Source organism: Aquarana catesbeiana, linkage group LG04 (assembly GCF_042186555.1).
Source record: "Aquarana catesbeiana isolate 2022-GZ linkage group LG04, ASM4218655v1, whole genome shotgun sequence".
Lineage (NCBI taxonomy): Eukaryota > Metazoa > Chordata > Amphibia > Anura > Ranidae > Aquarana > Aquarana catesbeiana.
In genome coordinates this window covers 381,099,537-381,117,859 of record NC_133327.1, presented here as the reverse complement: position 1 = coordinate 381,117,859, position 18,323 = coordinate 381,099,537, and the positions used below count along the sequence as shown (strand labels likewise).

The 18,323-nt window shown below is 45.5% G+C and overlaps 2 protein-coding genes across 2 annotated transcripts in view; one reads left to right on the top strand and one right to left on the bottom strand.

The window, feature by feature from the left end:
• The window catches only part of CALHM4 (calcium homeostasis modulator family member 4), a 41,476-nt gene extending 25,930 nt beyond the window's left edge, over positions 1 to 15,546 (bottom strand). The window contains exon 1 of the mRNA XM_073627122.1: positions 14,894 to 15,546. Coding sequence (XP_073483223.1) covers positions 14,894 to 15,454 — 561 coding nt within the window. The 5' untranslated portion in view covers positions 15,455 to 15,546. The remainder of the gene's footprint in view (positions 1 to 14,893) is intronic.
• TRAPPC3L (trafficking protein particle complex subunit 3L) overlaps positions 1 to 18,323 on the top strand; it is a 184,995-nt gene that overhangs the window by 6,282 nt on the left and 160,390 nt on the right. The window lies entirely within an intron of this gene.

Below are 18,323 nucleotides of genomic sequence, written 5' to 3'. Positions count from 1 at the left end.
AAAAAAAACACAAACAAAAATATAAAATAAAAAAAATAGTTGGCGTTTTATTGTTATCTCTCTCTCTATTCTCTCTCAATTGTTCTGCTCTTTTTTTACTGTATTCTATTCTGCAATGTTTTATTGTTGTTATGTTTTATCATGTTTGCTTTTCAGGTCTGCAATTTTTTATACTTTACCATTTACTGTGCTTTATTGTTAACCATTTTTTTGTCTTCAGGTACGCCATTCACGACTTTGAGTGGTTATACTAGAATGATGCCTGCAGGTTTAGGTATCATCTTGGTATCATTCTTTTCAGACAGCGGTCGGCTTTCATGTAAAAGCAATGCTAGTGGCTAATTAGCCTCTAGACTGCTTTTACAAGCAATCTTTTTTATCTCATCAAACATTTGGGCAATATAGTGTGTTTTAGTGCATTAAAATTTAAAAATGTGTGTTTTTTCCCCAAAAAATGCGTTTGAAAAATCGCTGTGCAAATACTGTGTGAAAAAGAAAAAAGGAAACACCCACCATTTTAATCTGTAGGGCATTTGCTTTAAAAAAATATATAATGTTTGGGAGTTCAAAGTTATTTTCTTGCAAAAAAAAATAACTTTTTCATGTAAACAATAAGTGTCAGAAAGGGCTTTGTCTTCAAGTGGTTAGAAGAGTGGGTGATGTGTGACATAAGCTTCTAAATGTTGTGCATAAAATGCCAGGACAGTTCAAACCCCCCCCAAATGACCCCATTCTGGAAAGTAGACACCCCAAGCTATTTGCTGAGAGGCATGTCGAGTCCATGGAATATTTTATATTGTGACACAAGTTGCGGGAAAGAGACAAATTTTTTTTTTTTGCACAAAGTTGTCACTAAATTATATATTGCTCAAACATGCCATGGGGATATGTGAAATTACACCCCAAAATACATTCTGTTGCTTCTCCTGAGTATGGGGATACCACATGTGTGGGACTTTTTGGGAGCCTAGCCGCGCACGGGACCCCGAAAACCAAGCGCCGCCTTCAGGCTTTCTAAGGGCGTAAATTTTTGATTTCACTCTTCACTGCCTATCACAGTTTTGGAGGCCATGAAATGCCCAGGTAGCAAATCCCCCCCCAAAATGACCCCATTTTGGAAAGTAGACACCCCAAGCTATTTGCTGAGAGGTATAGTGAGTATTTTGCAGACCTCACTTTTTGTCACAAAGTTTTGAAAATTGAAAAAAGAAGAAAAAAAAATTTTTTTCTTGTCTTTCTTCATTTTCAAAAACAAATGAGAGCTGCAAAATACTCACCATGCCTCTCAGCAAATAGCTTGGGGTGTCTACTTTCCAAAATGGGGTCATTTGGGGGAGGTTGTGAAATCAAAAATTTACACCCTTAGAAATCCTGAAGGCGGTGATTGGATTTCGGGGCCCCGTACGCAGCTAGGCTCCTAAAAAGCCCCACACATGTGGTATCCCCATACTCAGGAGAAGCAGCTGAATATATTTTGGGGTGCAAAAAAAAAAAATTGTCACTTTCCCGCAACTTGTGTCAAAATATAAAATATTCCATGGACTCAACATGCCTCAAAGCAAATAGCTTGGGGTGTCTACTTTCCAAAATGGGGTCATTTGGGGGGGTTTTATGCCATCTGGGCATTTTATGGCCTTCAAAACTGTGATAGGTAGTGAGGAGTAAAATCAAAAATTTACGCCCTTAGAAATCCTGAAGGCAGTGATTGGTTTTCGGGGCCCCGTACGCAGCTAGGCTCCCAAAAAGTCCCACACATGTGGTATCCTCATACTCAGGAGAAGCAGCTGAATATATTTTGGGGTGCAATTCCACATATGCCCATGGCCTGTGTGAGCAATATATCATTTAGTAATCACTTGGGACAAAAAAATGAATATTCAATGGGCTCAACATGCCTCTCAGCAATTTCCTTGGGGTGTCTACTTTCCAAAATGGGGTCATTTGTGGGGGTTTTGTACTGCCCTGCCATTTTAGCACCTCAAGAAATGACATAGGCAGTCATAAATTAAAGGCTGTGTAAATTCCAAAAAATGTACCCTAGTTTGTAGGCACTATAACTTTTGCGCAAACCAATAAATATACACTTATTGACATTTTTTTTTACCAAAGACATGTGGCCGAATACATTTTGGCCTAAATGTATGACTAAAATTGAGTTTATTGGATTTTTTTTATAACAAAAAGTAGAAAATATCATTTTTTTTCAAAATTTTCGGTCTTTTTCCGTGTATAGCGCAAAAAATAAAAACGGCAGATGTGATCAAATACCATCAAAAGAATGCTCTATTTGTGGGAAGAAAAGGACGCAAATTTTGTTTGGGTACAGCATTGCATGACTGCGCAATTAGCAGTTAAAGCGGCGCAGTGCCAAATTGTAAAAAGTGCTCTGGTCAGGAAGGGGGTAAATCCTTCCGGGGCTGAAGTGGTTAATTCTCTGCATTAAAGTGGTTGTAAACCCTTACATATACCAAGTGAAGTGACTGGCCTTTGTGATACACAGAGATGAAGCAAATCCTCCTACATATGTTGTACCCGTTTATCTGCAGTCTTCTCTTCTCTACATCTGTTCAAAGTGCTGAATTTTAAAGCTTGTCTAAGAGTTCAGAAAAAGGGATGGAGAGATGAAATTACACTCTGTGGAGTGCAGTGAGAAGAGCTCTAACAGCTGGTTGGAGGAAAGGGACAACCCCACCCCATCCATACAGCACAAAGGAAAGAGCTTAGCTGTCAATCAGCTCGAGATCCCTTCCGTCACCTCTTGGCGTCAGGAAAATTAGAGTTACGCTTACTGGTAACGTCTTTTCCAGTAGTCTTTCAGGACAGCCACAATGAGAGACCTTGGCTCCTCCTCTTCCTTTAGAAACACTGTGCCAGCCCCCATAAATTTCTACCTCCCCCTGCCAGCCTCCGTTTTTTCTAGAGCACCTCTGGTCAGCTGGGGAGACACAAGAACACGTTAATAACATACCATCACAAATTACTATTGTGCCTGCATTTAGGTCTTCCTCAAGACCCCCCTGAAAAATTTGGGTGGGTAACTGTGGCTGTCCTGAAAGACTACTGGAAAAGACGTTACCGGTAAGCGTAACTCTAATTTTCCCTCCCCGTCTTTCAGGACAGCCACAATGAGAGGCTAGGCGAGCACTTACCACTTTACAGCGGGACCACGGCTTGCAGAACCTTTCGCCCAAAGGTCTGCTCATTTACCGATACCAGATCCACTCTGTAATGTTTCACAAAGGTATAACTGGACCATACTGCTGCCTTGCAAATCTGCTCTGGCATCGCTTCAGCTCTTTCCGCCTGAGAAGCTGCCATAGCCCTAGTAGAGTGTGCTTTAATTCCCATGAAAGCCTCTTTACCTGCCAGTTTGTAGACCTGGCTAATGGCTACCCCAAGCCATTTGCCCCCTCATTGCACCACCAAACAAAAAAAATAGAGAGTCTGACTTTCTAAAACTCTTCGTCAGCTCTAAATACTGTAGGATACATCTCCTTACGTCTAAATTATGGAACCTAAATTCCCCATCACGAGGGATTAGGACAAAAAGTGGGCAGAATTACCTCCTGGCTTCTATGGTATCTTGAAGCCACCTTCGGTAAAAAAGCCGGATCACTCTTAAAAACGACACGATCCAAAAAAATAACACAAAAGGGGGGTCTAACTGAAAGAGCCTCAATTTCGCTGACCCTCCTAGCGCTGGTCACTGCCACCAAAAAAAACGGTTTTGTAAGTTGAGTCCTTTAGAGCACAATCTTCTAAAGGCTCAAATGGAGGCTCCGTTAGGGCCTGTGAGACCAGGGAAAGGTCCCACTTAGGGAAGGAAGGACCCTGCACTAGCCTTTGCCTTGCTAGCACTTTGAGAAATCTGACCACCCAGGCGTTGGTGGCCAGGGATTTCTCTAAATACACGCTGAGCACTGAGACCTGGCTCTTAAGGGTACTGGTGGCTAGCCCCTTATCTGCTCTGCATTGCAAAAACTCCAAGACTGCTATAGGGCTCTGCACCTTAAAGGAGTACTCTAAACACCATTCTCTAAAGCTCCCCCAAACCTTCTGGTAGATTCGGCGCGTCTCCTTACTATTGAGAAGGGTGGCTACTAGTTGGTCAGAAAAAACCCTGGTTTTTAGTATTTCCTCTTCAGAAGCCAGGCCGCTAAGTTCCAGCGGTGAACCTGGGGACAGAGAACTGGGCCCTGTGATAGGAGATCCTTTCGAAGCGGAAGGAGCCATGGGGGTTCCACTGCCAACTGCTTGAGGATCGAAAACCAAGCCCTTTTGGGCCAGTGTGGAGCCACTAAGATTAGAGAGATGTTTTCTACCTGAAATTTTCTTACAGCCAGAAGTAGAAATGGAGGTGGGAAGGCGTAGCAAGTTTTGAAGTGCCAGCTTTGAGCCAGGGCATCTACTCCTAGAGCATTTTCCCCATCTGTTTAATTAGAAGAAGCATGGGGTCTTTGCATTGCTGCTTGAAGCAAATAGGTCCACCTCTGGGGCCCCCCTCCCCATCTCCTGACTAAAAGTTCAAAGACTTCCTGATTGAGGACTCAGTCGCCTTCTCTCAGTTGTTTCCGGCTGAGGAATTCGGCCACTACATTCTCTTCCTCCTTTAGAAACACTGCCGGGATCTTTTGACCCGAGGGGGAATTGAAAGCAGGGTGTCTATTGACTCCTGGCTGTGGTCCCACAGTTTTATAACAAAGGCCTGCAGGGGACGGAAGTGTAGGCCTGCCCACTGGACCGCCGGGATGGCAGAAGTCAGTAAGCCCAGGGTTGACATTTCTGCCCTTATTGATACCCGCTGGTTGTTTTGGAGGGAAGCTACCGCTCTATCCACCTTTAGTATTTTTTCCTCTGGGAGAAAAAACTCTCAACTTTGCTGAGTCCAGCAGGTATCCCAGATAGATTTGCTGAGCTGGAAATAAACTGGATTTTTCCAAGTTCAGCAGTCATCCCTGCCCTGTCAGGGTTTGTTTTGTTAGCACCAGATCCCTGATTAGCTGTTCTGGAGATACTGCGAAGATGAGTAGATCGTCCAAGTATGCAATAATTGATACTCCCCTGAGTATTCTGCCATGACCTTTGTAAATACTCGGGGTACAGAGGCTAGGTTGAATGGCAGGGCCTGAAACTGCATATGAATGGTTTCTTCCTCTACCTTCACAGCTAGGCGCAGGAACTTTTGAAAAGTTTCTGCAATAGGCACGTGGAGGTAGTAGTCTTTGAGATCCAATGACACCATATAACAGTTCTGGGGTAGTAACGCCCTGACTGTGAATATAGACTCCATCCGAAACCTTTTGTAAGCAATTGATCGGTTCAGGGGTTTCAGGTTTAGGATTAATCTAGCTTCCTGAGGGCTTTCTTACCACAAAAACGTGTGAATAGAAGCCCCTCCCTTCCTCCCCTTTTGGAACCCTGCAGACTACATTCTGTTGCTGTAGTTCCTTTAATGCCCCCAGGAGGGCTTCTGCCTTTGCGGGACATCTGGGGAGAAGCGTGACTAGGCTTCGTCGTGGAGGGGGGCTCTGTAAAGTGTAGACAGTACCCCTCTTACGATCCCCAGGATAAATATGTTGGGGGAAATTGCTTCCCATTGTGGAAGGAAGGCCCCCAGTCTTCCTCCCACTGTAACCAGTGGGTCATTGGTTTTTACGGGGCTGCTCAGGAGGGAGAAAAATCGCTCCTCATTTGCCCTTACACCTTTGGCCCCAAGTCTTCTTTTCCCCCATCAGGCTTGGGGGGGGGGGTTCTTTTTTGAGGACAAAACCCCCCCTGGTCTGAAAAGGTCTGATCCAGCATGCTGCATCCTCTGTCTTCTACCTGCAGGATAAAGCCTAAACCTGAAGGACAGTTACACCTGGAGTGGAAGCCCCCTAAGGATAACCCCAGTGGACAACTACATCGGATTCCAAGAAAGAAGCGAGGATACCAGATGCTTTTTACCCCTGCAGGGGTGCAGGGAGCGGGTGAGTGGGGACCCTTGAGGGGGAGCACCTAAGTCACTGGATTTCAACTGTCATCACCACAGTCACTTCACGCAGGAATTTTTTGAATGAAATATCTTCAAGATAGAACTTTCATAATATTGATTTTTATCCACAATTTTTTATATATTACAACTGTGTTACAACTGGTATATTTTTGAAACAACGGATCACTTTATATACACATTTTTATTTATATATATATATATATATAGATTGGTTGGTCACGTTAATTGTGCACAATGGATATTTAGTGGCAATATGTAACCAGTGGATGGCACTGGATGTGGACGAATAAAAGACTCTATATTAGCCACTGTAGGAAGTATAAGAACAAATTGTAAAGTAAGGTTAATCCTTTATAGAATAGGAGAGAGTTGTGTGCAGTCATATTTATTTATTATTTACAATTAATGGTACTGATGATAATTTCTGTCACATTTGTATATACATATACACTTTGGTGGTAAATCGGGTTTCTTGTTACGGGATAATTATCCCATTGGGCATATATACACTTTATTACACGGGTTTGCCCAAGCACACTTATTCACTACTAGGAGAGCACATAACTAATTTTGAGCTATATAGCTAATACATAACAGATACGTACCCATATAGGTAGCGCCACTTGCCCCTACCCACACATATCTTCACCCCCCTGGTCTGAGTTGGGGGTTTCCGTTTCAATGGGAACGCCTTTTTCTTATCGGCTGTGCGGTCCAATACTGCTTCCAGACCTGAGCCGAATAGAAGATCCCCCCCGTCAGTGGAATGCCACATAATTTAATCTTAGAGGCATTGTCGCCTGGCCATGTTTTGAGCCAGAGGGCTCTTCTGGCTGAATTCGGTAGTGCAGCGGTTCTGACAGACTTGCGAATAGACTCAGCAGAAGCATCCGCTATATATGCTACCCCTCGCAAAATAGTTGGAAAAGGATGACAAAATGGTTTGTTTTGCCGTACCTGCCTCAGTGTGGGCCTGAATCTGTGTAAGCCAATGTTCGAGGTTACGAGCCACCACTGTGACCGCCATCTCTGGTTTCAGATTACCCAGAGTTGATTCCCAGGTCTTTTTTAGAAGGAAATCAATTTTCTTGTCCATGGTATTCATCAGAGCCGCTAAATCCTCGAAGGCCAGATCTGTTTTTCTGGAAACTTGCGAGAATGCTGCGTCCAGTTTGGGGTTCTTGTTACAGATTGACGCAGGGTCATCCGAAAGACGGAAACCTTTTCAAGGACCTGGAAAAGAAGGGTTTCTTGTCTACCTGGATACCCAGGGTGGTATAGACTGCCCCTAAAAGGTCCTCTACCTCGTCAAGGGACAGTTTGTATCTTGAGGGTTTCATGGACTCCCCGTCCCGGTTCTCTCTGTCCGATTCGTCCTGAGAACCGGAGGTAGCACTGTCTGGTTCCTCCCTAGCCTCCTCATTGGAAGGCCCCACAGTTTCCTCTGCCTAAGCACTGGCCATAGGTTGGGAAGATGCAGAGCCCTGTGCAAGAGGCGGGGTTGTACTCTGTGATGCGGGTGAGGGATTAACGGGAAACTGTAAACCCTCAAACAAGGTTTTAAAAGACTGAAAAGTTGATGACAACTCTTTAACCGATGCCGCTAACCCAGTCTCCTGCTCTGATGCTCTTTCATTAACCAGTGCATCAATGCAATTTTTACATAGCACTTTCTTCCAAGCCTCCCCTAGGGTGACCCTACAAGAGGCGCACTTTCTCTTAGAGCTATGCGTGTCTTTTTTCTCAGTAGTTTTCTGACTTGGTCTCCCCCCTCCTCTAACCACCTAGAGGGGGGCCCCCCCACTACAGGAACCATGGTGGCGGAGGGAAATCCTAGGTAGAGAGGACCCTTCCCCAGGGTGCCCTTACCTTGGGATGGCTGGAGCTGGCATCGCTGTGCGCTGTCGGAGCATCGGCTTCCGACATGCTGGTGGTGCTGCCTGTGGAGTCTTCTAACCGCCTGTGCTGTGTTCCGACTCATCTCCAGCCTCTGCCCGGCCCCCTATCAGCCCCGCGACCCGGAAGTAGTCGCGGGTCAAAGGGAAAACACCCGCAAACCCCCCCGACCCCCCCCCCCCCAGAAATGACGTCACCCACCGTCCGGCCCGCCTGGTTGGTTCCAAACTGCGGCCTGTACGCTGTACAGGGGGAACGGTGATGCCTCCCTGCCTGCAGCCCTGTGGCTGTGATAGTGGGCCCCCAGACTTCCACCTGCACGTGGCAAACAAAGATGCGGCCGGTGAGTACCATGCTGCTGCCCTGGAGAACCTCTGTCTCCTTACCAGGGACTTAGAAATATACAGCCCCCAGTCTCTCTGACTGACTGAGGCCTGGTTCCAGCGCAGTGTCTCCCCACCAGGGGAAACACAAATAACTGAGGCTGGCAGGGGGAGGTAGAAATTTATGGGGGCTGGCGCAGTGTTTCCAACCGAAGAGGAAGAGCCAAGGTCTCTCATTGTGGCTGTCCTGAAAGACAGGGAGGGACAATTTATCAGTAAGGACCCAGAAGTGTGCATATAGCAAAGGAACGAAGCAGCAGACGGAAATGACACTTAAGCCGCGTACACGCGACCGGACTTTACGGCATACTTGGTCCGGCGAACCTGAGTCAGCGTCGGACAATTCGACCGTTTGTGGGCTCCAGCGGACTTTTTTTTTCTTAAAAGTTTGACGGACCTAGAAATGAAACATGTTTCAAATCTGTCCCACGGACTCGAGTCCGGTCGAAAAGTCCGCTCGTCTGTATGCTAGTCCGACAGATAAAAACCGATGCTAGGGCAGCTATTGGCTACTGGCTATGAACTTCCTTGTTTTAGTCCGGTCGTACGTCATCACGTACAAATCCCTCGGACTTTGGTTGATCGTGTGTAAGCAAGTCCGTTTATTCGCAAAGTCCGTCGAAAAGTCCGAAGGACAAAGTCTGTCGTAAAGTCCGCTCGTGTGTACGCGGCATTAGTGCTCTGGATAGAGACAAGTACAGACGATAGAGGGATATGCTTTGTTCATAATTCATGTCTAAGGTGTACAACCATGTGAGGATTCTACCCTCTTATACTTACCTGAGCCTGATCTCAATCCAGTACTGTGCCCGATAACAATGGCTCTCTCCCACCTCATTGGGCAGATTGATAGCAGTATTTATTCAGCAGATCCAGCAATAAGGTCTCCATTTTTACTTTGACACTAAACTCTGGTATGTTCATCCTCCATGGTGCCACTGTACGTAAGAAAGTAGCTGCTCTCTCTTGCTTGCTCTCGAGATAAACTAGGCACTATGAACTCTGGGATTTGTAGTGTACATGACTGCATATTAATGCATATTAGTGCACTGCTCACCCCAGAGGTTAGGGGGAAAAAAAGAAAGGTTCAGGAGCTTACAGTGGATGTTACAAAAAAGCACAAAAACACAGTAAGAAACAAATTCCTAAAGAAAAAAAAAAAAAAAAAAAAGTTTACAGAGCCATTAAGTAGTGGATGTATAAGGATTATTTTGTAGAAAAAGTATTAAGTATATGGTTTGGTGTCATATATCATATATCTTCCAATGCTGCCCCTCTTTACCATGAAGTGCAAGGGCTTGTTCATACCAGCCTGAAAACTAAGGCCCAGTTCACACTGCTGTGACCTGAAAGTCGCGCACCTTTCAGTGCAACTTTAATGTGACTTGATGCCACTTTAGAAGCGACTTTCGGGAATGCTTAGGTAATCTTCCTGTATTGTCGGATCCAAATCCCATCAATCTAGATGAAGATCTGACTTGGAGGGGATTTCCATTAAAGTCTATGGGCACAAGTCAGATAGAAGTCGCCTTGAAGTAGTACAGGAACTGTTTCTAAACTCGGACAGCTACTTCAGTAGCGCTAATTAAGACAGCTCTCATCAACTAACATAGGATTTCACATGTCATGCGATCTGGGGTCTCACAAGTCGGATCCCAAGTCGCGACAGTGTGAAGTGTGTCCTAAAGTGGTTTTATCCCCCCCGCTTGGACATTTTTACCTACAGGTAAGCCTATAATAAAAGACTTACCTGTAAGTAAAAAGAATATCTCCTGAACCTGTACGGTTTAGGAGATATTGACCCTGCATGCAGCTGCTGATGTCAGCGGCGCATCCTGCCAAAACTTGCCGCAATGGAGGTCTCCCGCGCATGCACGGAGTGACGTCATCACAGCTCTAGCCACTCACAGCACCGGAGCCAGCGATCCCGGAAGAAACGCAGAGGGAACATATCAACTCCCTCAAGGGTGACCAGGCGCCGCTGCAGGGCTTCGTTCTAAGGTATTTCATAATGTGCTAGTATGCAATGCATACTAGCACATTATGCTATTGTCTTGCATGTTTTTTTTTCCGCGGTTTACTACTGCTTTAATCAGTTGTGATGGGGCGGTGCTTAGCGTATTTAGACCACACAGTATGGTTTACCTTTTTATTAATGCTTTTGAAGTGTCGCAACAAATGTCACTTCATTCATATCTATGGAGCACAGTGTGTTGTGTCACACTGCAGTGCCATGTAGCGGGCGCGTTGCTCTGCTATCTACATTTTTGCACACCACACCACAGCCCCCCTCAATTCAGCACTATGATGTTAGCAGGACAAAACTGGAAAATAAATGCTTTCCTTGTCAATTCCCTTTTGTTGAGCCTGCTTTGATCAATGCAGATTGAGGCTCGGTTCAACACCTAATACTGATGCGGCTCCCAGCAGGGGTCCTGTGCGTCCTCGTTCACAGTTTTAGGTGTGATTTCAGCCCAAATTTTGGGCTGAATTCGGACCTGAAAATGGACTAAAAGACGCACAGGGCTCCTGTGCAAATTTGCACCGGAGCCACAACGGAGATATATGAACTGGCTCCATAGAGAGCCATTCACAATCTCCTGCTATAGCAAATTGAATGCGGGGATCCCGCATCCAATTCGTAATAGTGTGAACCGAGCCTAAAGCAGCTCAATGTAGAATAAGCCCTAACTATTCCTGCTGCAGCAAAGTCTCGCCATAACAAAAAAATATTCAAAAATCATTGGGCAGAGCTGGGAATGTAGGTTTAAAGAATTACAAGAGAGACAAAAGGCAGGTGGGTGACCTCTATGCAAAACTTTGTTTGACAGGTTTTTTTTTTTTTTTAAGACACTAGAAAGTGTGGTTTTGCAAGCTTGGCAATGTCATTTGGTTGTCTGAGCAATGTCATGTTATGCAACTTCTGCATTCTAGAACCAGGCGGTTTCTTCATCAGAACCGCCGGCTGTCATAATCATTTCCAACTCGCATGCCATGATTGTTAGGAGTTTCTCCCTAATAAATACTTGTATATGTACGACCTATCTACACAATAATGCATACAACAATACACAATGGAGTAGGGTTGGATTCACACTTGTAGATGTGGATGGGCTTGTAAAGTTTCTAAACTGCAGCACACAGATGTGAACCAGCCACATGGGAAAGAATCAGGTGTCTGCTTGTAATGCATTTGTAGTTTACTGCATTAAAGTCTAACTAAAGACAAAACTTTTTTTTAGTTTTGGATAGAGTGGAGAGAGATTAGAATGAAAGTGAAAGTAAAAGAATCCCAAATCCTGGATTGTTCCAAGAAAAGTAATAGAGGGGAAATCTTCCAAAGTTTTGGATGCCGGCACCTGCACCCGGAGCTGATGGACAAATCGGCTTCGGGGGGGGGGGTTTGACACTGCGGGCTCCCTGGACAGGGAAGTGTCCTTATATTAAAACAGTCAGCAGCTGCAGTATTTGTAAGTGCTGTCTTTTCATTTTTTTCACCCGGGCTGGAACTCCTCTTTAACTCTTCCTCTTTAGTGCCCTGATTACAATAAAGCACCACCAGTGCCAGCAATCAGTACCCACCAATCAGTGCGTCCTATCCGTGCAGCCGATCAGTGCCCACAAGTACCACCTATCAGTGCAGCATATTAGTGCCTCCTCATCAGGGCCCATAAGTACCGCCTCAGTGCCACCTCATCAGTGCAGCCTCATCAGCGCACAAGAAAAATTACTTATTTACAAAGTTTACTGACAGAAACTAAGAAAAAAACGTTTTTTCTCCAAAATTCTTGGTCTTGTTTTTTAAATAAAAAAAACCCACCAGTGGTTAACCACTTCCCATCCCAGCCATAATCAAATGACGTCCGCAGAAGGGATCTCCCATCCTGGGCGGGCATCATATGACGTCCTCAGCTTCCCGGCCGTCTAGGGGGTGCACGCCTGCTGCGTCACTCGGGAGCCGATGCACGATGTCCGCCCGCGATTGCCCGATAACAGAGCAGGACCGTGGATCTGTGTGTGTAAACACACAGATCTACGTCCTGTCAGGTGAGAGGAGACCGATGGTGTGTTCCCAGTACAGAGGAACACCGATCGGTCTCCTCCCCCCACAGTTAGAATCACTCTCTAGGTAACACATTTAACCCCTTGATTGCCCCCTAGTGTTAACCCCTTCCCTGCCAGTGACATTTATACAGTAATCAATGCATTTTTATAGCACTGATCGCTGTATAAATGTGAATGGTCCCAAAATAGCGTCAAGAGTCTGATATGTCCACCACAATATCACAGTCACGATAAAAAAAAAAAAATAATAATAATCGCAGATTGCCGCCATTACTAGTAAAAAAAATTAAAATGCCATTAATCCTCTATTTTGTAGACGCTATAACTTTTGCGCAAACCAATCAATATACGCTTATTGCATTTTTTTTTTACCAAAAATATGTAGAAGAATATATAAATCGGCCTGAACTGAAGAAAAAAAAAATGTTTCCAAAAAAAAAAAAAAAATAATAATTGGGATATTATAGCAAAAAGTAAAAAAGTGTTTTCTTCAAACTTGTCACTCTTCTTTTGTTTATAGTGCAAGAAATACAAACCGCAGAGGTGATCAAATACCACCAAAAGAAAGCTCTATTTGTGAGAAAAAAAGAACGTCAATTTTGTTTGGGTATAATGTCGCACGACCGCGCAATTGTCAGTTAAAGCATGGCAGTGCACTCTATTTGTGGGGAAAAAAAAGATAAAAATTGAATTTGGGTACAGTGTTGCATGACAACGTAATTGTCATTCAAAGTGTTACAGTGCTGAAAACTGAAAGTTGGCCTGGGCAGGAGGGGGGGTTACAATGCCCTGTATTGAAGTGGTTAATACCACCAAAACAAAGCTCTATTTGTGTGAAGAAAATGCTAAAAATGTCACATGGATACAGTGTAGCATGATCACGCAATTGTCATTTAAAGAGTGACAGCTCTGAAAGCGGGCCTGGGCAGGAAGGGGGTGGAAGTGCCCTGTAGGCAGGGCAAGCCTTAGGGTGGTGGGGGCCCCTGGGCTTGAGTCACTTTTGGGCCCTACCTTCTATACATTACTTTAAATAGAACAAAATGTTGACTGGTACCATAGGCAGTGTTACATGTTAAAAAAACGTAATAATCTATTTATATGACCACTGATTGAAGCTTGAAAAACGTGACACTGATGACAGATGACACTAATATGTGGCACTGATGACATGTGGCACTGATGACAGATGACACTAATACGTGGCACTGATGACACTAATATGTGGCACTGATGACAGATGACACTAATACGTGGCACTGATGACACTAATATGTGGCACTGATGACAGATGGCACCAATGACACGTGACACTGATGACACTAATGACAGACGGCACTAATACGTGGCACTGATGACATGTGGCACTAATACGTGGCACTGATGACAGATAGCACTAATATGTGGCACTGATGACACATGGCACTGATGACAGATGGCACTGATGACACGTGGCACTGATGACAGATAGCACTAATATGTGGCACTGATGACAGATGGCACTAATACGTGGCACTGATGACATGTGGCAGTGATGACAGATGGCACTAATACGTGGCACTGATGACAGATGGCACTAATACGTGGCACTGATGACATGTGACACTGATAACAGATGGCACGTGACACTGACAGGTGGCAATGATGACAGATGGCACTGATACGTAGCACTGATGACACGTGACACTGGGGACAGGTGGCACTGGGGACAGATGGCACTAATACGTGGCACTGATGACATGTGGCAGTGATGACAGATGGCACTAATACGTGGCACTGATGACAGATGGCACTAATATGTGGCACTGATGACACGTGACACTGATAACAGATGGCACGTGACACTGACAGGTGGCAATGATATGTAGCACTGATGACACGTGACACTGGGGACAGGTGGCACTGGGGACAGATGGCACTATGTTGTGTAGTGTAACTGTAGCTAGTGTGAGTGTTCACTTACTCTGCAGCATGGAAGCTCTCCCTCCTCACACGCTGTCTCTGTGTGAGGAGGGAGAGCCGGCGATGAGAGATAATCTCATATGAGATCACCTACCATTGGACACTCCGATTGAGTGCTAAATGGCCGCTGTGATTGGCCATTTAGCACGATTTGTGATTGGCTGTGTCTAAGGGACACAGGCAGCACAGAACTTTCCTGCGTGCCCACGGCGGCGCGCAGCGGGGAAGTAAACAGGAGGACGTCCAGGGACGCCCTCCCGGCTATTGGCGTCCGCGCTGTACCTGTCTTTCGGCTATAGCATGGGCGCCGCGTGGCCCCTTATTGGGTGGGGCCCATGGGGTTAAGCCCAGTCAAGCCCAATAGTAAGTCCGGCTCTGCCTGTAGACAAGTGGTTAAATGAATGAAAAACGCATCAAAAATGTGGCTAAAACGTATCAGAAACGCACCTGCGTTTTTTGGTGCTTTTTTTTAGTTTGGATACACAAGAGAAAAAAAAAAAAGAAGGTTTTATCTTTCTAATAGCCTGATGGGGGAAGTAATTGGCATGCACATAGCACTGATTGGCATCCTTTCCCTAGAATGATGAGGGAATACCTGAGACTGGTACTTGAGCTCCAGCACTACCTCCTCCCGGACTCTGGTAAAGTTGCTGAGTACTAGTTGCGAACACGGGAACTGAGCGAGGGTCCTCCTCCTGTCCTCCACACTCATGACTTTCAGGATGTCGTATCTCTGTACGTTGGCATACTCGCTGGCCGCACACGTATAATACGCACCGTTCAGTAGGGTCACCGCCAGCCATGTGATTGGAGCCACCAGAGACCTGCCCAGGATGTTCCCCAGCACGAAGCACAGGAGCTTGTACTTTAGCAGGAGGCTCTGGCGGCTGATCTCCCGGATGGATACGTCGTACGTGGTCCCCATGAACAACCTCCACGTGTTGTCATTAAACACAATGCCCACAATAAACAGGAGCAGAGCGGGCACCCCCAGGAAAGCCAGTCCATACCTCAGGTTATCAGTGGGGCTGCATGGGCAGCTGAAGGCGAAGAAGGAGAACAACTGCTGGCCGCCCACTGTCAGCAGAGCTATTATAGCATTGAAGATGATGGACTCCTTACTTTTCAGGAAAGAAATGAGAGACGCTAGAGTCATGGTTCCTGCCTTCCTGTCCTCTCCTCCTTTGTGTCTTCTCTTAGAGGAGCGCTCCTAATGTTCTGTAAACTTTCTGGATTTTCTAGGCGTGGCCAATCAGCGCTGCCTTCCAAGCCACGCCCCCTCCCTGTACCCATTCTGAGAGGAATTCGCATGTCAGTCAGAGGATGTTCCTCTGTAATAGGACTCCATGTAGTGTCTTAGAAACAATGGCCTTCCTAATCTACCCATAGGCGTGAGGACTTTTCATCCAGGGCTACACATACATGAGAGCCATGGCAGGAAGAAGGCTCAGTTAGTCAGTGAATTACACTATATTACCAAAAGTATTGGGAAACCTGCCTTTACACGCACATAAACTTTAACCACTTAAGGACCGAGCCTCTTTTTGAGATCTGTTGTTTACAAGTAATGGCCCGTACACACGGTCCGAATATCGTACGAAAACGGTCGTCCGAGGAAGGATCGTCCGATTTTCGGATCGTGTGTACACTACGTTCGACAGCCGATCACGGCCGTTCATCTGATCTTATTCGATCGGGCACGCACGAAAATTTTCCTCGTACGATTCCACATCATACGATTTCCATTTAATCAGTATAGTTGTCGTCTGAAAATGCAATACAAATATATTACAACACATGACATCACTTCCGATTTTTTTTTTTTCTGTCATACCAGAATTTTCGTGACTCTATCTACCTATTCAATTTTTACTTGCGACTATTAAGCGGTAATGGCCGTACAATCTGTCGTACGATATTCGGATCGTGTGTACGGGCCATAAGGATGACTGAGTGAGGAGCTACAGTAAAACTGAGTTATGGCTATTTATATTTCCCTTAGCAAACCAGTAAGAGGTTTATTGCCACTGGTGCAGCATGCTGTGGGGGAGTCTAAATATTTGGGGTAGACGATGTGAACACTCCCCCCACCCCCAACCCCTGGGTTGCAGCCTGAGGAATTGTAAAGGCCTTTGCATGTGTTTGGTGCAAATGCTTGGACATAGAAGAAGTCTGCCTGTCCAGTATAGTCTGCTGCTTGAGGCCCTGGGATCATGGAGCTTGACGGAGCTTGACTCCATTGATGCCTGCAATGGAGTTCTGGAAAAGGTACAGGTAGCTGGTTTAAGCTTAAGGAGCCATTCACACTTCAATTATTCTGTACGTGAGACAAAACAAACACGAAACCTGCATTTTGTTGCACATTTCACAAATGCACAATGCACAACCATTATTTGTTAATGGCACCCAAAAATGGCTACCAGAGCGTATTGTTGTGCAGCAAATTCGCACTGATAAAACATGCCCAAAAAGATTCTGGGGCTTATTCAGGACAAGCTTTCGGGGTATGTCCCCTTCTTCAAGGTCCAAGCAGTACTCCAACCAGTACTGCAATCCAGCAAAGTAATCTGTAAGGCCCCTTTCACTCAGGCAGAATCCTTTTGCTCAGCAGGGGATCTGTCTGCTTATCCCCCGGTGAGCTGAGTGGAGTGGGTGAATGACAAGTCACATTCCGTTCTGCTCTATGGGCAGTTGGATGTAAATGGACTTCACTGTCCATTTACACCCTACTGCCCTCCAATCCAATCCACCCAAATGGAGGTGAACGGATTCTCTTATGTTTTCTTTCAGTGGATCACATAAGATTCCAAGTAGACGGGTGTAAACAGACACCATACTTGCCAACAGTCCCGATTTTCCCTGGACAATCCCAATTTTCCCGGGACAATCCCGATTTTGGGACCCTCGTCCCGATCGGAGCTCGTCCCGATTAATTTCCCAGGATTTTGCGTTTGTCCCAGGAAAATCGGGAATGTTTTAGGAAAAACGGGCGGCGGGCTACAAAAAGATGGCCGCCGCCATCACAACTCGAGGATTATTTCCTCTTGTGTTCAGAGCGGAGGCGCACGGGAGCCGGGACGGGGAGGAGGGAGGACGCCGAGGAGGGAGGTCCGCCGAGGAGGGAGGATGCCACCAAATAGATTCAAACACGGATGGAGGGGAGCTCCCTGCACTGATCACATGGACACTGGCAATCTGTCAGCTGGGGTCCTTGGTCAAATAAAAGTCTTCAACCTATATATGAACACATCCAACTTGTGATGGCAGTGTTCATATGTGATGGCAGCGTTCATATGTGATGGCAGCGTTCATATGTGGTGGTAGCGTTCATATGTGATGGCAGCGTTCATATGTGGTGGCAGCGTTCATATGTGGTGGCAGCGTTCATATGTGGTGGTAGCGTTCATATGTGGTGGCAGCGTTCATATGTGGTGGCAGCCTTCATATGTAATGGCAGCGTTCATATGTGGTGGCAGCGTTCATATGTGGTGGTAGCGTTCATATGTGGTGACAGCCTTCACATGTAATGGCAGCGTTCATATGTGGTGGCAGCGTTCATATGTGGTGGCAGCCTTCATATGTAATGGCAGCGTTCATATGTGGTGGCAGCGTTCATATGTGGTGGCAGCCTTCATATGTAATGGCAGCGTTCATATGTAATGGCAGCGTTCATATGTGGTGGCAGCGTTCCTATGTGGTGGCAGCCTTCATATGTAATGGCAGCGTTCATATGTGGTGGCAGCGTTCATATGTGGTGGTAGCGTTCATATGTGGTGGTAGCGTTCATATGTGGTGGCAGCGTTCAACTTGTGGTGGCAGTTGCAGTATTAAAAATAATAGCAAATTAATTAAAAAATAAGTAAAAAAAATGTTGCTTTTTTTTTTTTTTTTTTTTTTTTTTTACATTTTTGTGTATTGTCAGCCTACAGTAGAAAGAAGGAAGTTTATGTTTCTTTACAACAGTGTGCCATATAAAACTCTTACAAACAAATAAGATTGAATTTAGGCATTCTATTTGTTGTAGG